The sequence below is a fragment of the Panthera leo genome, chromosome B3 (assembly GCF_018350215.1).
Source record: "Panthera leo isolate Ple1 chromosome B3, P.leo_Ple1_pat1.1, whole genome shotgun sequence".
In the NCBI taxonomy this organism is placed as follows: domain Eukaryota; kingdom Metazoa; phylum Chordata; class Mammalia; order Carnivora; family Felidae; genus Panthera; species Panthera leo.
The window spans coordinates 37,891,592-37,916,094 of record NC_056684.1 but is presented as its reverse complement, the minus strand read 5'-3'; the positions used below and the strand labels follow the sequence as shown (position 1 = coordinate 37,916,094).

At 39.3% G+C, this 24,503-nt stretch overlaps 1 protein-coding gene across 10 annotated transcripts in view; it reads left to right on the top strand.

Moving 5' to 3' along the window:
• The window catches only part of IQCH (IQ motif containing H), a 210,637-nt gene that overhangs the window by 90,327 nt on the left and 95,807 nt on the right, over positions 1 to 24,503 (top strand). For 9 of the 10 annotated variants that reach the window (XR_006203496.1, XM_042941622.1, XM_042941625.1 and 6 more), the window contains 4 exons: positions 4,701 to 4,780; positions 6,580 to 6,618; positions 19,960 to 20,511; positions 21,215 to 21,281. Coding sequence is in view for 9 of the 10 variants with exons in the window: in XM_042941622.1 (XP_042797556.1) it covers positions 4,701 to 4,780; positions 6,580 to 6,618; positions 19,960 to 20,511; positions 21,215 to 21,281 (738 nt within the window). In the remaining variant the exon portion in view is untranslated. Of the gene's footprint in view, positions 1 to 4,700; positions 4,781 to 6,579; positions 6,619 to 19,959; positions 20,512 to 21,214; positions 21,282 to 24,503 lie in introns of those variants that run through there. The other variant, XM_042941630.1, reaches the window with a different exon arrangement.

The window sequence follows — 24,503 nt, the reverse complement described above, 5'->3', positions numbered from 1 at the left end:
TAAACCAAAAGCAAGGGATAACAAAAGCCAAAATAAATAAATGAGTCGACATCAAAGTAAAAAGCTTCTGCACAGAAAAAGAAACCACCAACAAAATGGAAACACAACTTTTGAAATGGGATAAAATACTTGCAACCCACAAATCCAATAAAAGGTTAATATACAAAATACATTAAGAAGCACATACAATTCAATAGCAAAAAAACCAAATAACCCAATTAAAAAATAGGGAAAGGACCCGAACAGACATTTTTCCAAAGAAGACAAAGGGCCAACAGGGATGTGAAAAGGTGCTCAACATCACTAATCCTTAGGGAAATGCAAATCACAACCACAATGAGATATCCCTCACACCTGTCACAATGGTTGGCCTCAAAAAGACAAGAGAACAAATGTTTGCAGGTGGTGGAGAAAAGGGAATCGTTGCATACTGCTGGGGAAAATGTAAACTAGTAAAGCCACTAGGGGAAATAATATACAAGTTTTGCTAGAAATTAAAAGTAGAACTACCATCTGATCAGCAATCCCACTTCTGGGTATACAGCCAAAGGAAACAAAAATCATTATCTCAAGAGGTATGTATTCCCGTTTTCACTGCAGTATTCATAATAGCCAAGATATGGACACTATTTAAGTGTCTGTGGATGGATGAATGGCAAAAGGAATGTTAAATGTTAAATGTTCCCATTAATTTTTAAAAAATAAATAAATATGTGAGGGGCGCCTGGGTGGCTGGCTCAGTCGGTTTAGCGTCCGACTTCGGCTCAGGTCATGATCTCACGGTCCGTGAGTTTGAGCCCCGTGTCAGGCTCTGTGCTGACAGCTCCGAGCCTGGAGCCTGTTTCAGATTCTGTGTCTCCCTCTTCCTTTCTCCTCCCCCACTCATGCTCTGTCTCTCTCTTCTCAAAAATAAATAAATGTTTAAAAATTTTTTTTAAATAAATAAATAAATAAATAAATATGTGAGATGATGTACGTGTTAACTAGATGGGAAGGAATTCTTCCACAATGTGTGTGTGTGTGTGTGTGTGTGTGTGTGTTCTCAAACTCCCACAATGTACACTTTAAATATCTTACAATTTTGTATGTCAATTATGCCTCAATAAATCTGAAATTAAAAAAGAGAAGGCACAAAGAAATAATATTAAGATGAACAAAGATACATAGAATTTTTTTAAAATTGTCGTATGATAACTTTATGCCATGTATTTTTTACTGAAATGAGAATTTTCCTTGAGAAATCAAAATTGTCAAAATTAACTCAAAAAAAAGCAGGAAACTCGAAGAAAATGATGCCATTAGATCATTTGAACTGGTAATCAAAAATAGATTTCTGTGTTAAACAACACATGTGGGTGTGTGCACACATGTATGCACACAGAAATATACCAGAAGGAAAAAGTCCTCAGGCCCTTTTATAGGCAAGTTCTACTAACTTTAAAGGATCACTAATCAACATCTTAAACCATTTCATAGAAAAAGAAAAGAAGAAAAGCTTGCCAACTGATTTTATGAAGCTACTATAGCTATGCTACCAAAACTGGATGAGGACAGTGCAATAAAAAAATACACAGGTTGGCGAACCTGGGTGTCTCAGTCAGTTGAGTTTCCAACTTTGGCTCAGGTCATGATCTCACAGTTAGTGAGTTCAAGCCCTGCGTCAGGCTCTGCACTGACAGCTCAGAGCCTGGAGCCTGTTTCGGATTCTGTGTCCTTCTCTCTCTGCCCCTCCCCCTACTCGTGCTCTGTCTCTCTCTTTCTCTCTCTCTCAAAAATAAACATTAAAAAAAAATTAAAAAGAATACATAGGTCGATCTCGGGAACACAGAGGCAAACATTCCCAATAAAAGTTAACAGTATGCTTTTTTACCTTCATCATGATAAGGAAGGATGTGAGGAAGACTCAACATTAGAAAAACCAAACAACACAATTCACCACATTAACAGATTAGAAAAGAAAAATCCTATGATCATCTCCATATATGGGAAAATTAAAAAAATCATGTAATGCAATTCAACATTAATAAATAGGTGAAAATCTTGGAGCAGAGTAGAAGAGGATTTTCTGACCCTGATTATTGCCTTGTTCAACCAAAACCCCAGGGCCAACAATATTCTCAGTAGTCCAGCTTTAGGAGGATTCTATCTTTCCATTAAAAGCAGAGACAGTTCAAGAATGACCACTACTGCCACCATCATTGAACATTGTCCTTGAGGCCCTACCACAGGCCATAAGACAAAGAAAGGGAGGAGTACTAGCCAGAAATGTATGGCACTGCAATATCAGAAATCCTCACTTAACAGTGGCTTAAACAATGAGGAGTTCCTCGGTCTCACACATAAGAAATCAGGAAGCAGGCAGCATAGGACTGGTGGTACTCATCAAAAGAATTGCAACAGCTCTCTTTCTGCTTTACCTTCTTTAGCATGTTTGATTTCATCCTCATGCTTGCCACCTCATGGCTCTTCCACGGCTCTTGCAGATCTGGGCCTTGATGTACACATTCAAGGCAGGAAGAGGGGAAAACAATCAGTCTCTTCCCAGAAGCCCTGATAGATCTTCCCCTTACATCTCACTGGTCACGTGGCTACTGTTAGCTATAAGAAAGGCTGGGAAAGTGAGGGTCCAGAGATAGGGTTAGGTTTAGGTTTAGGGCTAGGATTTGGGACATATTTACACTAAATTCCTCATATAGTAAGTTACGCTTAGTCCAATCCATCCATGAAAATTCTGTTCTTTGTTGGATATTAAATATACTTACTATTTGGGGCATATTTATACTAAAACATTATTTGTTGTTTACCTAAAATTAAAATTTAACTGTATGTCCTCTAAATTTTTTTTTTTTTTTTTTTTTTTTTTTTTTTGCTAAATCTGGCAACCCTAGGAGCTGGACAGATTGAAAAAAAAAAAGAAGTTCTAAAATTAGCAAGAAAGAAAGGGGGATGGCTATTGGGCAGGTACATATCAGTAACTACCATAAAAGCATACAGGTTTGTCCAGAAAGACAAGATTTTTTCCCCCCTGACATTAACTCCAGCAAAGTTTATCATACAGATAAACATTTTCCAGAAGGGAAATCAGGTAACAAAATATAGGCAGTACCTTATGATACAATTCCATTGAAAATGCAGACACATTCTTCAAATATATGTGTCCCATAAAATCTAAGGCCACATAGAGTTAAATTTAGTGACAGAATTTCTGCAAGTAACTAAGAAAAATGTTTAAAAACTTTTTAGATATACCATTAACTGTGGATTATCCATATGAAATTACAAATCTTTTAGATCTTTATTCTACCAAATTTCATTAAAATTTTACTAAAATGCTCTAAAAATTATGCCTACTTAAAAACTTGTCAAGCTGCTGTTTTGTCTGAACATGGGAATTTAACCAAAGATCCCACTTGTCTGCAGGAGCCTGATAGTTTAACAAAAAGTATACTGAGCCTGCAGACAATAGGAATAGTAACCTTTACGGGTGAATCTGTGGATTTAAAGCAGCCTAAGTACAGGGTGTGGACTGGTCTTCAGAAGTGGGAGGGCAGGAGAGTACAGAGGTCAAGGCAAAACTTACAGGCTTAGAATGGAGTCTTCACTGCCCAAGCTTAGGGAGGGTGCTGGTCAGTTTTACAGTCAGGGAGTCTTGCTGGCAGCCAAGAAGTCTGAAAAGCAGGTCAAACCAAGTTGCCTTTGGTGGAGGTGAATTTTAGTGACAAGACTCTGGAATTCGTGCTACTTTTTAAGAGATGGCTGAAGAAATTGCTTGCAGCCAACTTGAGACAATGTGAGAGAGTTGGGAGCTCATGGTGGGATTCCAAATTGTATACTGAGGTGCTGTTTTTGACCAGTATCTGTCCTTTCTAAGATGGTTATTACAAAATGGACAGAGAAGGGGTGCGCTAAGACAGTTGGGAAAAAACCTCACTCTTTTGACTCAGTTAACTGTTTAATTATTTTTGTTTTCTTTCTTGGAGACAGTAGGGTAAGGATTTTTCTCCCCTGAGAATTTCTCCCCTGACTTGAATCCCCTCAAGTCAGACTTGAGCTATTTGTAAAGGGCAGTTGGATTTGCTGCCAGGCAACAGGAGAGATGTGGTTTCTCTCCCGAGCACTGTCTGTCTAGCAGGTAGACCTACCCACCTATGGACCGGATGTGTGCTCTAAAAGTTGTTGCTTATAGATTTCATTAATATTGTTATTATAAATATTATTTCAAAAGTAATATTTACTGTGTTCTTTCACTTGTATTATTTCCCCCAAGCCATTTAAATTCTTCAGAATTGTCTTTTTTACTGACTACACAGAATAGTCCAGCATAGGTAGTGATATTGTAACCTATTAAATGAACTTGGGAATATGGCTATTTAAAAAGATCTTATAGTGAAACATTTTTATATGACAAATATTACTCTCTAATTTGCCTGCTATTTTAAAATTTGCCTTTTCATCTGGGCAGTTTGCATAAAACGAGCTGATCTTATATTCTGATGGAACAGTTGCCCTCCCTTGCTTTTTGCTTTCCTTTTGAAGTCCGTGATCACAAATGTTTGATTGAATTGATACAGGCAGGGCTGAGAGTGAACAGTCAAAGGGTGTCAGAGCCATTTGACTTTCAAGTGGCAAACCCAATAACATCCACCCAATGACTCAGCCTTTTTCTGGAAGAGGTAACATTGCATCGCCTCTGTCCACAGCCCCTTTCGGTACACCTCAGAAACCACAGCTGATTCCAGTGGAAGTGAAGAAGGTCTCTGCCAAGAAACAAACATCAAAGGTATTCATCCTTCTAACAAAAGAAAACTGTTGTTATTTACAATATTCTCAGTGAGGTTTTTGGTAGTGCACACATCTGATAGAATTGTACCACTGACATAGAAATAAATACTTCAGCTGTTAAGATGCATTTGATTTTTAGAGGGGGATTGCTGTATAAGTAAACTCTAGCATTACATTATCAGTGGGGTCTTAAAAAATTCAAGCATGTCACATTATTGTCACATTAACTAAATGACTGGGCCAACCTATATCGCTAGCTGGTCCAGGAGTCTGGAATACAATAGCTATTGCTTTGTATCCAAATTCACATTGCATAGGGTATGTTATTATGAGGTTTTACTCGACTTCATTTGTCTTTAGGCACAGGATAAAAAGCAAGCTCTCCAGTTTTGTCCAGATATCCTAATGAGGAAAGAGAAGAAATTCTGTATTCTCTGACATTAGGAGCTCACAGTACAACATAATTAATCCTCATGGAGATTCTCTGGGTTTAAAGGTGCTGGACTTTTGAAGCTTGCTTTCTTATGTTTATGAGCCACAGAGTTGTGATAATTGAAACTTTTCACCAGAAAAAGGAGACAGCTGGCAGTGTCTTTTTCTGGGCTTACCCTATGTGGTCATATTTACAGCTGCTCCCATTAGAAAAAAAAAAAAAAAGAAGGAAGAAAGAGAAAAGGAAGAGTGGCAGAGAAGAAATGAATCCTACTGTGTCTACATAGACTGTTACCTGCTCTTCCCAGACCTTCATCTTAACGCCCAAATCTTCCTCAAGATGTTTTCCCTGGATTTGCAGCACTGGTGGGCTGTGCCCCCTTAAGAGATTTCCAAGCTGTTTATGTACCAGCATGTCATGTGACACCCCAGTTGCCATGGCAAATATTTGTGTTTCATGAAAAATGTGGGTTAAAAAAAAAAAATCAATGTAAATGGCCAAATCCCTAGACAGACAGGCCTTCGGGCTAATGTTTGGCCTGCACCATGATTGTTTCAAATTCAGCTGTTTAACAGGCTGTGCACAGGCCACGGGCTAATGTGCATAATGGGAACAGGCGGGGGCACCTGTTTTGATTCTCACCATGTTTGAGCTCTCAAGTCCCACAGTGTTATAGACAACAGATCTACAGGTAATACAAACATGACTAGGTCTCGTGCGGTAATCGATCTATCTCCAAAAATAAAAAAAAATTTTTTTTTTAATAATGACGTTTTCCCAGTGCTAATTAGCCCTGCCTTTTAATTTCCTCTCTGTTGACTTCACAAAGCTTTCTCCCTAGTGCTGGAGCAGTAACATTTAAAGACTCTTTCCTGTGGTCCCGAATTGGTACATTTCTGAGTTGACTCTTCAATGGTAAATGTAATTATTCATATACTCTGTGAAAAGCGTCCTGGCATGGAAAAGGCTAACAGAAACACTGATAGAGCCAGAATGGACCTTGAATCAGCATCCCCACTGGGCAGTGTGGTGCCCCACGGAGAAGCCTTTTCTTGTAAATACTTCTTTAAGTGTTCCCCAGAAGCGGGACTTGGCATCTGACTCTAGCTGTTTTTGTAAATATTTACTTTGTCAAACTCTTTCCTCAAGTCAAACAGGGCTCTTGGCAAGCAGAGCAGCATTGTCTGGGGTGGGAAAGGTCTTTCTAATTATTAGCTCCTGCCTGCATGGAGAGAGGGAACAGGCTGGCCCAGCGGGGGGAACTGGGGGGGAGGGGTGGGGGGAGGCTCTGTGCTTCTATTTGTTTTGTAAAATTGCCCATGAGAGTCATTTTGATTTAAACTGTGTCTCATTCTTCATTGTAGGGGAAAGGCAAAAGGTCAAGAGGACATCATGATAGGAAGGTCTGTAATTTGTGTGACTAGTTGAAATTTGGGGTTTGTCACCTGATGTCCCTGCCTTTTGCTGCAGGGCAAAAGTATGGGAGGCAGGTTTGACAGCTGGAGACTGCAACAGAAGTTCTTTGGCTCTCCTTTTATAAAAGACATTAGATCATGTTTTCAGAAAAGGAAAAAAAAAAGGTTCATTTAATGTGAAAAATCACTCCCTTTCAGTTTGGACTGAATTACTTCTCAGGTTTCAATCCAGAAAAGTGATTTAGCATACTCAAAATCTGGCTCAATCACAATGGTCTTCAACTTCAATCTGAGATTCTCATCTTTTAAAAGTACACTAAAAAGAAATACAAAATGAAAAAAATTCACTTGCCCCCCCAGCATGCACTTGTGTGTGTGCATGGGTGAGTACGTGTGCATTCATACACACGTGCACACGCACACACAGACTGCCTATGAACATAATTGCTAAGGGTATGGGATTTAGAATTAAGCTGCCTAAAACTAATAAGGTAACAAAGAAGTTGGAGGAATGAAATTGTTCCCACAAAGACAAGTACGTGCCAGCAAGGAACATTCCACCAGAGTCTGTATGAGTAATAAAAGTTCTGAACCAGAAGCAGGAAAGAGCTGGATTCTCCTCCTAATATAGGAATTTTGAGCAAGTCACTGAAATTTTCAGTGCTTCACCTCTTCCTCTGACAAGGGGGGATAATAGCTCCTTTCTCATAGGTTTCTTATGAAGGTTGGTACTGTTAATATGTGCAGAAATGCTTTAGAACTGTAAAGCACTTGTTATCAGAGTTCACTGGTCTATTTTTTTTATTTATTTATTTCGAGAAACTGAGCATGAGCAGAGAACGGGCAGAAAGAGAGAGAGAGAGAGAATCCCAAGCAGACCCTGCCCTGTTGGCATAGAGCCAGATGTGGGGCTGGATTTCACAAACCATGAGATCATGACCTAAGCCAAAATCAAGAGTTGGACAATTAACTGACTGAGCCACCCAAGCACCCCCACTGGTCTATTTTTTTTATTTTATTTTTTTTAACGTTTATTTATTTTTGAGACAGAGAGAGACAGAGCCTGAATGGGGGAGGGTCACAGAGAGAGGGAGACACAGAATCTGAAACAGGCTCCAGACTCTGAGCTGTCAGCACAGAGCCCGATGCGGGGCTCGAACCCACAGACCGTGAGATCATGACCTGAGCCGAAGTCGGACGCTTAACCGACTGAGCCACCCAGGCGCCCCCCCACTGGTCTATTTTTAAGGACATCTTCTAGGCCTCCCTTCCTCTAGGGATCTTCTCAAAAAAGAATTTCAGAGGGAGCTTAGCCGCCCCTTTTCAAGGAAAAAGAGCCCGCCTTTTGGATCTCCTTGTACTTCCGCAGAGCTGTGACTAGTCAGAGCTGTATCTCCAGCAGTGATTCAGACAGTCCTTCCGAACTGGGACACATTGCTCTAGGATAAACTAATCAACGCAATCAGAGCCTTCCTCCAGCTTCCCTTGACTTCTTGCTATGAGGAAATTGCGAGCTTGACTCTACACTTTAAAAATAGGACGTGCCTTAAGAACACGAAGGCATTCTGTATCTGGAATATGCATAACAGCTAAAGTTGATTGTGCACCGTCTACGCCCACCAAATATGCTGTAGTGTCGTTGTCCCCAGGCCCACACAATTGGTTTTTACCAACTGTGTGGAGGATCCGGAGGACACAGTGAGGTTCCGGAGTCTGTACCCTCCCACACACAAGGTTATGATCTTCCACATGGGCTAGTTTTCCAAATGTTACTACTACCATGACTATAACTACTACGGCTACTAACTACCACTACTACAACCACTACCACCACCACTACTAGTATGACTAGCAGCATACATGTGTCATGTGCCGCCTCTGTGGGGGGCACTGTTCCTATGCTTGACGTGGATTAGCTCACTTCATTTCACAACAACTCTATGCAGCACGTACTATTATTCTCATTTTACTGGAAGGACCCGAACACAGAGAAGTTAAGGGCATCCAACTGGTAAGTGACAGAGCCAGGACGAAGAACTAGACTCTGTGACTGCCAGAGCCTCAAAGCATTAGAAATTTTTTAAACTTTCAATCATTTTTTATGGAAATCCTTCTAAGCGATACTATATCTCCGCCTTCCTAATGTAATCTAACATTTTCTCTACCCGGTGTCTGGTATGCAGAGAACCCATTTCTGGTGTATTTTTTTGTTTGTTTCCTTCACCCTCAGGATGGTGCCTGTCATGTCTGCTTTCATTGGCTGTGACCTTAAGAGCCTTTTCTGTCTTCTAGAACATTAACCAAATAACCAACACTCAAGAAGTGGAAGGGTAAATTTGAGTCAGTCAGGCTCTGCACAAGGATCCAAGGAAGAAGATAATAAACAGTGGAAGAGTTTGTAGTTATTTCAAGAAATCTGAGGTCTTTATTTTCAGGGATCTAGTTAAAGGCTTAAAGTTGCTAAAATTGCCTCCCTCAGCAAAACATCAATTTATTATCTCAAGGCAGGCATGCTAACAGCTATGTTAAGATCCAATTAATTTCAACTAATATTTTGATAATGAAAAATCTACTTTGTGGGTAAAAGAAGCAAACAAATGTATTTATTGGACACAAGGGTCCAGATTAAATTCATGAGTGTGTTTGCTTCCGGAAATGGGGAAAGGAGAGGAATGAGCTAAAAAGGAATACAGAGAGGATTTCAACTGTACTTTATGTGTTGATTTTTTAAATTTCCATATGTATATAAATATATAAACAATTTAAGCATATCTGAATTTTATAATAATAATTATAAATATTTAAAATATACTCTTAAAACATACAATGTTTATATATATTCTTGTCTTCTTTGTTTCATATATATATACATACATATATATATCATATATATTATATGTATTCTGTATTATCTAATGTTATCTAAATCATCCGCATGGAGATTCCCCCAGTTTAAGCTACTGGACTTTTGTAGCTTGCTTTCTTGTTTATGAGCCATGGATAGATAGATAACAGTATATGTTATACACAAAGCAAAGAAGACAAAAGATTAACAACTGCCCATGGTAGTTTTTTATTTTATTCTCTGTACTTTTCTGTATTTTCAAAACTTTTTCCAAATTAAAGAAGAAAAAGGAAAGGAAAATCCTATTTCATAAGTCATACCTCTGCTGTAAAATCACCTCTGATATAGAAAGAATAGGTTTGGGGGATAACCTTTTAATGTCAATTTTGGGGTCCTGTTGTTACATTATTACTCTCTTTAGTATCTCTCCAACATATGCCCTTGATCCTTATGTTAAAAAATTGTGATTATTTTACAGGTGAGTCAGCTGAACTATTTTAATCAGGCAACATGTGTTACAGTGACACCACCCCATCTAGTCTCACTTCCCCCATCTGTATAAGGAAGGGATTAGACCAGATTCATTTTCTACAGAACTTCCATATCCCCATAACACTCAATCCAAGACCCCCAGGAAAAGGAGAGAGGCCGAAGTGCCCAATAGGTGGGGCTCCAGGCCTCGCACACCACAGCAGCTGTGTTAAGTGTGTACCCGTTTAGCATCAGATTATATGGTTTCTGAACAAAGTGTTTCAAGTTTAAAAATATATACTCTGAAAACCAGCGGTGGGGGGGGGGGGTATCTAGGAGCAGCTTTAGGTTTAATGTGCCCTATCTACTAAAAGAAATAAGCCTACTTCTTTTTTTATTTTTATTGAAGTGTAATTAACATACAGTGTTAAGTTAGTTTCAGGCATACAATATAGTGATTCAACCAGTGTATCCATTACCCAGTGCTCATCACATGGGTACTTTTAATCCCCTTCATCTATTTCACCCATCCCCCCACAAACCTCCCCTCTAATAACCATCAGTTCTGTATATTTAAGAGTCTGGTGGGGTTTTTTTGTCTCTTTTCTTCGTTGGTTCATTTGTTTCTTAAATTGCATATATGAGTGAAATTATATGGTATTTGTCTTTCTCTGTTTAACATTACACCCTCTAGATCTGTACACATCATTGCAAATGGCAAGATTCTTTCTTATGGTTAAGTAATATTCCATTGTGTGTGAATATGAATATTCCATTGTGTGTATGAATATTCCATTCATTTCTTTGGGTGAATACACAGTATCATATGGTAATTCTATTTTTAATATTTTTGAGGAAATTCCATACCGTTTTCCACAGTGGCTCTACCAATTTGCATTCCCACCAACAGTGCAAGAGGGTTCCTTTTTCTCCACATCCTTGCCAACACTGTTATTTCTTATGTTTTTTTTTTTTTAATTTTAGTCATTCTGACAGGTGTGAGGTGATATCTCATTGTGGTTTTGATTTGCATTTCCCTGATAATTAGTGATGCTGAGCATCTTTTCATATGTCTGCTGGCTATCTGGATGTCTTCTAGAAGAAAACCTAGGTAGTAATTTATTTGACACTGGCTGTGGAAACATTTTTCTAGATATAGGTCTCCTCTGGCAAGGGGAACAAAAACAAAATTAAACTCTTGTGACTACAACAAAATAAAAAGCTTCTGCACAGCAAAGGAAACCATCAACAAAACAAAAAAGGCAACCTATTGAATGGGATAAAATATTTGCAAATGATATATCCAATAAGGGGTTAATATGCAAAACATATAAAGAACTTATACAACTCAACACCCCAAAAAACACAAATAATCCAATTAAAAACTGGCAGAGGACATGAATAGACATTTTTCCAAATACGTCTACTTCTTTTTTTTATTTAAATTTTTTTATGTTTTTTAATTTAGTTTTTGAGAGAGAGAGAGAGAGACAGAGCATGAGCAGGGGAGGGGCAGTAGAGAGAGAGACACACACACACAGAATCTGAAGCAGGACCCAGGCTCTGAGCTGTCAGCACAGAAGCCGACACAGGGCCTGAACTTACCGACTGTGAGATCATGTCCTGAGCGGAAGTTGGATGCTTAACTGACTGAGCCACCCAGGCTCCCCCAAATAAGCCTACTTCTTGAAGAGTGCGGCGTGCCTCCCTGGTGGGTTTTGTGCCCAGCACAAACCTGTCTCCTTTCTTGTCTTGCCCTAAAGGGTTAAAGAGAGGGCAGGTCATACTTTGGCAAGAATTAGAGAGCCCTGTAGCCTGGAGATACAAGATGAGATTCAGAAAGAAGTCTAGAACTGTTCTTTCCTCTTTTAGATTCACTTTCCCTCCTGAAACCTCATTTAATTTACATTCTTAAAGGAAGGAAAGGAAGAAGATTACAAAAACAGAAACAAAAACTGTGGCATCTTTTAAAACAATTTCCATTTTGTCTGATTCATTAGAAACTGCCACCCTCACTTAATGCATTTTTGGCATGAAACTTTCAAAGTGAATTAAAATTATACAGCTTTATGTGCAAAACAATTTTTTTCTTGTAAGAAGTAAATGACAAATTGTCTTTACCTCTCTTCATGACATCACCTAAATGTACATTGCTATTGCATGTGACTAGCAATTTTACTTATATGAACCAGAAAAAAATGTTAGGTTATCAGTAAGCCACAAAATAATCTTAATTTTTTTACTTTATCTTTTTCACTCATGAGAGTGTGATCTGATCATTCACAGAAAATTTGGGAAGTTCAGAAAGGAGGGAAAAAATGCCAAAGTATCCAAAAAAAAAAAATTTCCTGTAATACCATAACCCTTTGGCATTATTTAAATTTTTGGCTTGGCCCACTATTGGTATCATACAGTATATTCAACTGTGCTCTATCTCTTTTCTCCCAACAATTTATCATAAGCTTTTATACATATGACTTAAAAGTCTTTATAAAATGTTTTTAATGGCTACATAATATTCTGTCTTAAAGATATACCATAATTTTCTTAGCTATTATCCAATTGTTAGATATTAAATTATAAATGTCATTATTTATATTATTATAATAATATAATATAATAATAATTATATTATAATAATTATAATTATTTTATATTTTATTTATATATTATTATATAAAATATATATTATTTTATATATGTATTTTATATTTTATATTATAATCATTAATATAATAATTATTTTAATTATAATAATTATTTTAGTTATTAATAAGCAATTAAAAATTTCCTGTTATAAATCAAACTGCCATGAACATTTTTCATATTTGTACATAAATCTTTGTACTATTTAAGCTACTTTTTTTAGAGAAAGAGGAAGCAAGAGCACGTGAGTGGGAAGGGTAGAGGGAGAGGGAGAGACAGAATCTTAAGCAGGCTCCACGCATAGCATAGAGCCCAACATGGGGCTCAATCTCATGGCCCTGACATCATGACCTGAGCCAAAATCAAGAGTTGAACACTTAACCAGCTAAGCCACCCAGGCAACCCATAAGCTACTTGACCATTTCTTGGTCAAGGGTATGGACATTTTCAGATCCAAGTGGTCTGCTGGTGTTTCAAAACTCAAGCTGTGAGTTTGCAAATAACTTGTATGATCACAGAACAGTTTTGTGCTGTAAATCCAGCCCAAGCGGCTATGAATTTAAATTGTACTATTCACTCCTTCCTTCCTTCCTTCCTTCCTTCCTTCCTTCCTTCCTTCCACTAATCTTTGTTCACCTTTTACCATGTGCCAGGAAGTGTACTAGGCACTGGGGATACAGCAGTGAACAAAACAAACCAAGTCTTTGCCCTCTTGGGACTTATATTCTGGTGAGGAAGGCAGATATTTAATATAATGTCAGGCAGTGATGAGTGCTATGAATGAAAATAAAGTGGAATACATATGTAGGTTTAGCAAATGTGAAAAGGTGGGGTGTTATAAGAATTTTGCAAGTATCTTTTAGACATCTGGGATCACCAGACTTGCTATGTACACATTTTTCCCAAGAAAACTATAATGTCAAGCTTTACTTTGGTGATAACACAGGTCCTTTGGGAGGCTCACTCTTATTCCTTTACCCATAGAGAAGATGATGATGGTTCTTTTCTCAGGAATATAGGAACACAGGCTTCTTTCCATTCCCCTTCTGCCAGGTTCCCTGTACATATCCCTGGCAGGTTCCAACCATCAGTCATAATTGTCCTCAGTGGTCCTTATCTATGTCACATGCTCTCAGAAAATATTAGAAAGGTAGCAGAAAAAATGAAATCAATGCAGAGTAAAGTGAGATGGGTCTCTAGAAAAGGAAAGTTCACATTTGACATATACACCGTCTATTTTAAAAAAGTCTTCCTGATTTTGTTCTGTTTGATCTTCAACCAGAATTTGATCCATTGAGTGTTTTTGTTCCACAGGAACATTTTTTTCTCCTCAGAAAGTGTTTCAGAGTTCAGGAAGACTCGTTTGAATAAATATATCTTTCAAAGCGATTGCAGAAATTAGCCCTAGAAAATTGCCACTCATCCGAGCGGCCTTTACACACAATTCTCTCCCTTTGTATGTCTCTGCTCAGTGAATTCTCTGTTTTTGCCTTTTATCCTCTTTATAAAGCTTAGGGACTCTGACTCTCATTTTTAATTGACAGTTATAGCTTAAATGCAGTTTCTAGGTCTTACGAACTGAGAACTGTTTGGGGGATTTGCAGACCCTGAAATACTGGAATATCACTCTTTGGGGTTCTCTCCCCGTGACCACCTGTACGTATAGTTGGTGTAAACAGCTCTTCCTCTACTGGTTTGTAAATTTCTAGAAAGAGCTTCCTATTTAAAAAATAGAGGGGAAAAAATCCCTAGGTCTTTCTTATAGTACATGAAATGACTCAATTGAAGATATATCTTCAATTTGCTGGCTCTGCTAACTCCAGGAGTTTATTAAACAACACATACCAATTAATAGGTCAGAGAGACCTAGGGTGTCAAAATCACTTTAAGTCAGAGACACTTAGGGTATCAAAATCAGAAGCACCTTGAATGATCCCCTAATGGAAACAGCCCACAGGAGAGGTGACTTCCCAAGGCCATGTAGTAACGTGGTAACAGCCTAGATCCTATGTCTTCTCACTTCAAATCCCTCACTTTTCTTCCATGCCATGGTTCATTAGCATGTTCATAGGGGTTAGTTGAACAGGCCACTTTCCAAACAAGAAAGAAATAGCAGGTCCAGACCAGGTCAGCTCTGATGAAGGAGGTAGTAAAAGGAAGGTTGAACAAGGAGAGCACAGCTTGGTAAGGGGTCTTACAGGACGTTCTGGACAGTTAGGGCTTTGGGCATGGATGGTATGGGGGAAGGGAAAGGTGACTAGTTATGTGATCTTGGGCAAATCACCTAACCTCTCTGAGCCTGTTTCCTCATCCACACTAATAACCTAAACATGACTGGAGGTAAGACACTGTGAAAGGCTCTTTACACATATTATGATCTTCACAGCAACTCTGTAGGGATCTATCATTTTTAGAGATGTGAAACATTTAAATTCAGAGAGGATGTTGTCGTAGCTTGGACCACCGTAACAAAATGACATAAGGTGGGGGGCTTACACAACAAACATTTATTTCTCCAAGTTCTGGAGGCTGGAAGTGCAAGATTAGGGTGCCAGTAGGGTTAGGTTGTGTTGAGGGCCCTCTTCCTGCTCTGCAAACAGCCACCTTCTTCCTATATTTTCACATGACAGAGAAATCATCTGTCTTGTCTCTCTTCTTATAAGGGCATTAATCTCATCATGAAGCCTCCACCTTCATGACCTAATTATTTTTTAGAGGCCCCACCTCCAAACACCATCACACCAAGAACTGGGCTTCAACATACAAATGTTATGGAGACACAAACATTCAATCCATAGCAGATGGTAACTTGCCCAGGAATGTGTGGCAGACAGCGGCAGAGCTTGGACTCGAACCTAGGTGAGTCAGACTGTAGGGCCAAGGCTCGTTTCTCCGAGCCCATAATAGCCTATAAACAAACAAACAAACAAACAAAAAAGGCAAGGCCTTCATGCTCTAAAATTCAGGACTGTAATTATGCTGAATCCCTAAATCCTGATTAGGTCAGCTACTCTCTCTGAATATTATTTATATCTTTCAAATATATAGTGCTGACAATCTGAGGTACTGATATCTGTTTTGTACAAAGCTTAACACATTTCAGACTGTTAACAATTATTAAAGAACAGGCCAGACCAATGGCCTCCCTGGTTTTCAGGAAAGAATGAAAGTTCCATCTCTGAGAGTCACTTCACTCATACTCTGAATGTAAGCACTCAAATAGAGCCCTAATGGCAGGAAGAATTTATTCTTTTTCACACAACAGCGCTGCCAAAGCTAATTAATCATGGATATGTTTGAGTTTTGGAGAAACTGAACATCAGTTTATGGATTCAAAAGCAATTTTAGTCTGTCCTTCTAGGCAAATCCTTCCCTAAAGATGATATCCATGTTGGATTATCCCATATACTTGACCATTTACCACCAGGAGATCTTGGTTATATCTAATTTAGGGATCCTCAGATATGGTTTAATCCTGCATCCACATGCTGTCCACATGTGTGAAAAGAACATTTTTCATAAAGACATTCATCTTAGAAGTACATGCCTTTTTTTCCTAGAGTTTTTCATTGTGGCAGTTATTTCTAAAATTTAGGAGGTAATACTGGGCCTATCTTTTTTGCTTCCCATTTATAGCTTACCTGCATATGTAATCATCGTCTTGCCTTCCTGGGTTTTGTTTGTTTGTTTGTTCGTTTGTTTTAAATTCAGAGTTCTTCCTAAATTACTGCTCCAGAAACTCTTAAAATTACCTAATTAGTAGTAACACTTTGCAGATGATGAAGAGCATTTCCCAGCTAGTCGATTCAGTTAGTTAGAGCAGAATGCTAACAATGCCACAGGTTTGGGCCCTGGTGAAGGTGTGGCCAGGAGCTCAGGAAGGACCAGGAGAGCATGCGGATGGCATAACAGAGAGCCATCTCCACTAGAAGGAAAACAACATTGATATTCAGCAACATCATGTTGGGAGTACAGCATATCTTAAAAACAAAAAGAACAAAAAAAAAAAAAAGGGAGAAAGGGAGAAAGGGAGGGAGAAAGGGAGGGAGAGTGGGAGGAAGGAAAGAAAAGAAGGAAGGAATAGAAAGAAGGAAGGTAGGCGGAGAGAAAGAAGGTCGGTGACAGATAATTGCAGACAAGTTCATGGAGATAAATAGTAAAGGAAAAATAGCAGAAGAAACCGGAATCTGAAGGCTGGCATGACCTTTAATCAGGGCTCTTATTCCTAGCAGGCTGTGAAGCAGCTTTGTCTTTACCTGCTCAATGGATCCCACAATGCTGATGCACTGCTTTAATTTGGGAAGCCTTCCTCTTGAGAGACATGTCTTTTCCAGCTCTAAGTGTGAAGTGCTCCCAAGTGTGGCATTCTCTGTGACAGATGTACTACAGTTATGCTTTAGCTGACTCCAAACCCATAGCTTCCCCGTGCCTGAGTGGTCTATTTGATGTCCAAGAGTGTGTTTCCTTGGAGAACAGGTCTTTACTGGAATATCATCCAAGAAGGTAGGGAGGTATAATCCCTTTGTTCTCAAACAGCCACTGTTCAATTCTGTAACCCCATTCCCAAACCAGGGCTATTCTTTCAAAAGGTCTGAAACTCATTTGCTGACGTACATACACGCCCCACACCTACACCATTTGAAGGCACTGCCTGAGAGAGACTGGAGTCCTCTTCTTTCAGAATCTTCTCCCAAGGTTGCTCCATTTTCATCGATGGTCCCAATTCCACATGAGTCTCTGTAAAGACAAGGAATTTCAAAAAGGGTTTAATATTTCCCAGGAAACCAGGTTCTTGAGCAATTGTCCCGTCCATAGCTGCATTTCCTCTAGAAGCCTCAGGGTCTCGTTAACAGGATCAAAAGTGTGACTGGCAGGACCAGCCAGCTGCAGACACTTCCATCTGTGATGACTGTCCGTGTCTATTGGTCACTGATGAAGCATGGCCATTCTTCTCTTGACTCTAACCTTCCCACTATTAGAACCCATTCTTGAAGGAAGGCAGAAACGTACCCACAGGCCATTTCTGTTGGAACCTGTGCCACTTGCCATGACTTCTCCTGCCAGCGCTGATGTCTGCTACACAAGGCATTACTTCTCCAACTCTCTCTTGCCCATCCAAGAATTCGTTTCTACCCACCAAACAGTTTACATTCTCTCTTGATGCCTTGAGAAGATCAGAAAGGGCTAGGGTCTTGGCTAGAAGACTTTTTCCATCATTCCTATGCCTGTCACAACTCTTAAGTTAAAAGTGTGCAAAAAGTTCACTGCCATTTAAAGTCTGCCTCTAGGGGCGCCTGGGTGGCTCAGTCGGTTAAGCGTCCGACTCTTGCTTTTGGCTCAGGTCTCGGCTCAGGTCGTGATCTCGTGGTTTTGTGGGTTCGAGCCCCGTGTAGGGCTCTCGGCTGACATCGCAGAGCCTGCTTGGGATTCTGTCTTCCACTTTCTCTACCCCTCCCCCACTAGTGCTGTCTCTGTCTCTCTCAAAATAAATAAATAAACTTAAAAAAAAATTTAAAGTCTGCCTCTAAAGTTCAAGGAAATCCCTCCTCTTGGACTTAACACTTGCTTTTCAGCATTTTTACCTGAGGTGGCAGTCTAATTATTCCACTGCCTGAGAAAAGAAAAAGAATTTGAAGTGTTTCTTTTATTTAAAAAAAAATTGTGTTTGTTTATTGTGCTACTACTATAAATGATCTCTTGGCTTCTTTTAGATAGCTTTCTGCCTTGACTTTGTTAATTGATACCAATTAACATTTGTTTAGTAGAGACAAAGCATGAACAATCTAACAGTTATACTCAACACAGTGCTGTGACATAATGGTTATTGATTAATTACTCGGGTCTTTTTTTTTTTCTTTGAGTTTTCTAAAAACTCTTCAAAATGCAGAGAACAATATAATCCTACAATTTGGTAAAGATTGGTAAATGGTGACATATTGAAGACAATCTATTCCTTAAATCCCTAAGCAAGAAGCAATCAGCACAGTAAGTTGATACCTGGCTTACAGAGGAGAAGGCAGAGCCTGAAATATCTATGCCCACTCTTCCCCCTCCCAGACCATTAGGAACATTTAGACCATAGGGCAGAGTGTCTGTTTTTCTAATGCAACAGGTTTCAATGATGAAATATAGTGATTTCACACTGGACACAGACACAACCAAAATTTCCTTTTCTTTATTTTTTTGAGGGATACGTGTGACATATATCACTGTTGTCACCCAAACCTCTTCGGATTTTATTTTCAATCACATCTATTCAGTTTTTTCATGCAGAAAAGTATAAGGAAAAAAACTGTCCATGACCCCATTCTTAGAGAACCCTCTTGACATTCAGAAGTAAATGTAGTATGTTTACATGACTTAAAATTTCAATCAGTACAGATGGGAGCAAAATGAAAAACCAAAGTCTTCCTTAGTTTTGTTATGAGATTTCAGATTCTCTCTACCTGGGGACAACTCCAGGTATGTTCCTAAGAAGATACGAGATTTAAGTAGAAAAGAACAAATGTCAAGAGAAACCTAGAGAGTGGCAAGGGTGAACACACACAGCATAACACTCCTTGTAAAAAAAAAAAAAAAAAAAAAAAAACCCTCCTGGATCCTAACAGAAGGTGGCAAAAGAACTGTAAATGTTGGAAAGTGATGACCCGTTAGAAAGTCAGAAGAGGCAGGACAGCTTGATGCACACATTTGAAGTTATAGTCAAGACTGCAAAGAAAGATTCCACCCTGCTTTTCAGGACTGGTGGATAACAGACGAACAAGAAAGCAGGAATATGATTCCACTCATGAATGTGTACAAAATGTGAATCGCAGAGACTATGGGTTGGCTGACCATATCAAAGTAAACTAAATGCATAACTTTTATATGATCGGTTTCCTTAAACAATTTTGTAACACTTGTATAAAAAACTTAATAGCTTTAAAAAAAAGTTAATGTTTATTTTTTTGAGAGACAGAGAGAGAGAGAGAGAGAATGAGTAGGGGAGGGGCAGAGAGAGAGGAAGACACAGAATCTGAAGCAGGCTCCAGGCTCTGAGCTGTCAGCACAGAGCCCGACGCGGGGCTCAAACTCACAAACCGCGAGATCATGACCTGAGCCAAAGTCAGATGCTTAACCGACTGAGCCACCCAGGTGTCCCAAAAAATTTAATAGCTTTGAGTAACCTCTAAGATATTCTTCTGTTGATGAGTTTCATGAAAAATCCTGGCCAGACTTTCCTATTATGACATGTTTGTAAGTCAAAACTAGGATCCATCTCTTCCTAGCATTGAGTAATGAATGATGATGTGACAGTGTGTGTCTTGACAACTCATTTGAAAAGGTCACAATTATATTTCATCTCTGGTGACGCTTTCCTTCTACAGGCCATGAAAGTCACAATACCTTCTAGAGCTGTGCAATCACCATGGGAGTACGACTTCTCTATTTCTAATGGTGTCATAGACAGGACAGCCCCGGACTTCTCAGCATTCAAGGAACATTTTAATTTATCCTGGGGAAGTATTTTTTCTCTCTTGGAACACATCGAGAAGTTTCTCAGGGACTATGCAATACCAGAAGTTAAAATAAAAGGAAACAATTTGGTAGCCTTCCTTCCAGAGTTTGAGCTGAAGAATAAACTTACCAGATATGACTTTCTCTCACTGGTAGAGAACCCAGTTCACATCCAAATGATGTTAAATCTTCCGGGCCAAAGGTACAAGGGCCAAGATGGAAAATCAGAGGCTGCCATCAAGATCCAAGCCACATGGAAATGCTTCAAAGCGAGACAAATTTTCTTCATTTATCGCCAGCAGAAGTGGGCTTCAGGTGTGATTGCCATCGCGTGGCTCTTACATTGCCATAAGACCCGAGTGAAGAAGATCCTGCAGGAATCACGTGAAAGACACCTGGAGAATTTCCGTATTCGAGCCAAGGTACACAAGGCTGCCAGCTGTTAAGGCAGACCTCTTTTTCTAAACATTTCTTGCTTGAGCGATTGCAGTAAGTTGTCTCTTCATCTTCCCTTTCTCTCTCCAACTACCCTCCCCCTCAGCCTCTCTCTCGCCTTCCGCTCCTCCCCGTGAATGATGCACAAACCCTACGTGTGTTTGTACATCATATTTTAGCCCTAACCAGGAATCTGGCTTTTGCACCTGTAAAATCTATTGCATTTTTTTCTATAGAAGAAAAGTCCCTTCACTTTGACCATGGTAGTTCTGTCAGAAAATCAATGTTTTAACTGTACTACCTTTTCTCCCTATATATACCTTCTGGCACTTTAATTTGCTAGGAAAAAAAAAATCCTCTCTTGTCTACATTGCTGTCACCACTTTGTCAGAAAGTATTTAAGTTTGCAGACAGCCTTTTAATTAGTGCTCACAATTTCATTTATGTTTGCTTTCTCTTTTTTTCATTCATATTCTGTTAATTAAGTGTGCTGCCTCTAATCTTCCCCTGCCAGTAGCATCATGTAGCCACCTAATTAAATTAATTGGGGAAGATGTTTTAAGTATGTAATTAAATCAATTAATATAATTTATGCCTGGCTTAACTGTACAGTGGAAAAACAGCTGAAGTTTGACTAGATGAATCCACTACAGCTTCCTGTCACTGATCAATGCTCTTCTTGATTTTTAGCATCTGGCAGCCAACTGGAATCGCATCAGGACCTCCAGGAGGACTATTATCCATATCCCATCATTAGGTATAACACTTTTGCCTGCAAATCTATCAGCAACCTCTATTACCCACCACATTATGGCTCCTTGATTGAGTTCAAGGAAGGCCCCTTGTTTTATTCAAATTGGTCTCGGCAGGAAAATGTTCTCGACATGATGAGAGTAATAACACAGGGCCCTCGCTCGAAACGGCGTTTAATTTGGGGATTAAGCAAATAAAGTCATTATGTGGGGGCTGCTATTCAGTGGAGAGGTGATTTGCTGTAATTCGCTTTCATCTGTATGAAATGAACTAAAAAGTTGTATTTTTTCCCCCTGAAATAACAGATAATGTTTTCGATCTTCTTTAATGATAGAAGAACACAGGCTTGCGTGTGTTGTTGCTGTTACGCCAATAAGCCAGGATATTGCTTGTACACTGTTTTTAATCAAATGTGCAGTCAAAATGATAAGCTACATTCTCTGAAATTATTTAGTTCTAATTACGAGCAGATGGGATGCTTTATTTGCACCTAGGGCGCCTGAGCAAAAGGAAATGCTGTGTGAACAAGAATAATTAAGAAGTTGAATAGTGTTTTTTGCGCTTAAATAATCTGCAGTTTCATGTTAATTAGCACTAATGTAATTATTTAATTACATTTATGAATTGGGGAACTTAAAAGCTGTTGTCTGCACCACAGTGGTAAAATAGGTATGCCAAAATGACATTGGGAATCTCAGAAATCTGCACGGGAAGTTCCTTTAAAACATGAACTGCTGTCAAAGGTGTGGGGTGGTCTGCCTCCTTATTTTTGTTTTGTTTTGCTTTTTAACCTACCTGGTGTGTTAAAAATTTCCTGGGTGAGGCCAAATGTCCTAAGCGGACTTGGGAGTTTTGACAAACAGCAAAACTCATCACATCTGCATCTTATATACTACTGGCTCTTTGTTAAGGCCTTTTAAGTAGAGCGATGCATTAAGTAATCTATTGTAGTAGAATTCTAGGTTGTAATTTATTTGTGCTCCTGTGTGAGTATATGTGTTTGTGTACCTATGTACAGTATAGAGCATTTAACACATTTTAACAGTAATACAAAAAGCAAAAAAAAAATTTTTTTTTATTATATAAATATAATTATCTTTTAACTTAGTGAAATATTAGTAGTAATAAAGTAATGCAAACTTTCCTAGAATCTAGAGTACTTACATCTAAGCACTCCCAGAAAAGTTAAGAAGGTACTTCAGTTGCACAGTCTTTTAGTTTGGGTCTTTTTATGGCTCGCAGAAGAAATTAGTTCCTCCTCAGGATGTAAGTGAGGTAAAACAGATCTGAATTTCATTCCAACTTGGGCTTTTGTTTTGGTGGGACTAGTTTTGCACACAAAATTAGTTCACACTCAGAAATTGCACTTGTAACTGATTACAACCAGAGAGGCTAATTGCAGACACAATTAACAGACTTCAGTCCTTGGAATAAGGTGCAAGAGCCTTTCGCTTCTGCAATTGTGGACCTGACCTGATATTACGTGGGAAATTTTGTTGTGTTTTCTGTTTTATTCAAAACCAGAAATAAGGGCACGTGGATGGCTCAGTTGGTTGAGCATGTGATTCCTGCTTTCTGTTCAGGTCATGATCTCATGGTTTGTGGGACCAAGCCCCACATGGGGCTCTGTGCTGACGGCACACAGCCTGCTTAGGATTCCCTGTCCCCTTCTCTCTATGCCCTCCCCAGCTCGCACACATGTGCTCTCCCTCTCTCTCTCTCTCGAAATAAATAAATACACTTTAAAAAACCCCGAGAAATAGAACAAGCCGCCTACTTTGCAATGTTGATAGCATGAAGGTATTACAGTCACGATTTCCACAAACTCCTTCCCTCCACCTCTGACCCTTCAAAACCCCGATGCAATCAGCCCTGCAGAGAAGTCTGATAGAAAAGAGCCTTCATCCAAAGAGGTAAAATTTTGAAAATAATGAGCAATAATCTAAACTGGGTAATAAAAAATAATTTTAAATGCAAACATTTTAAAACTCCAAAACGGTTTGCTGCATATAGATTAGGTAGAAAATAACCTAGTCAAAAACTTGAATTGCATTATTTTAGATATGATATTAAAACTAGCTTTCAGGGTGCCTGAAACTACAGCGACTTCAGCTCAGGTCATGATCTCCCAATTTGTGGGTTCGAGCCCCGTGTCAGGCTCTGTGCTGACAGCTCAGAGCCTGGAGCTGCTTCAGATTCTGTGTCTCCCTCTCTCTCTGCCCCTCCCCTGCTCACGCTCTGTCTCTTTCGCTCTCAAAAATAAATAAGTGTAAAAAAAAAATAAAATAAAAAACTAGTTTTCTTCTAGAAGACATATTCTCAGTTTAAATAAACACATAATAAATCTGAAAGTCTTTCCTATTATAGTAATTTTTGTTTGTTAACAACATAACCCATTTTTTAAAACTTTTTTTTGAATGTTTTTATTTATTTTTGAGAGAGAGGGAGAGACGGAGACAGAGCATGGAAGGGGTGGGAGGGGACAGAGAGAGAGGGAGACACAGAATCCGAAGCAGACTCCATGAGCTGTCAGCACAGAGCCCAATATGGGGCTTGAACTCATGAGCCACGAGATCATGACCTGAGCTGAAGCACCAAACAGAATAACCCATTTTAAAGTTTATTTATGGGGCGCCTGGGTGGCTCAGTCGGTTAAGCGTCCGACTTCGGCTCAGGTCACGATCTCGCGGTCCGTGAGTTCGAGCCCCGCGTCTGGGCTGATGGCTCAGAGCCTGGAGCCTGTTTCCGATTCTGTGTCTCCCTCTCTCTCTGCCCCTCCCCCGTTCATGCTCTGTCTCTCTCTGTCTCAAAAACAAATAAAAGTTAAAAAAAAAAATAAAAAAAAAAAAGTTTATTTATTGGGGCTCCTTGGTGGCTGAGTCGATTAAGCATCCAGCTTTCAGCTCAGGGCATGATCTTGCAGTTGGTGAGTTCAAGCCCTGCATCAGACTCTGTGCTGGCAGCTCAGAGCCTGGAGCCTGCTTCAGATTCTGTGTCTCCCTCTCTCTCTGCCCCTCCCCATACGTGCTTTCTCTCTCTCTGTCTATCAAAAATAAATAAAATGTCAAAAAATAGAATAATGTTTATTTATTTATTTATTTATGAAAGACAGAGTGCAAGCAGGGGAGGAGCAGAGAGAGAGGGAGAGAGAAACCCAAGCAGGCTCCATGCTGTCAGCATAGAGCCCAGTGTGGGGCCTGAGTCCACGAACCATGAGACCATGACC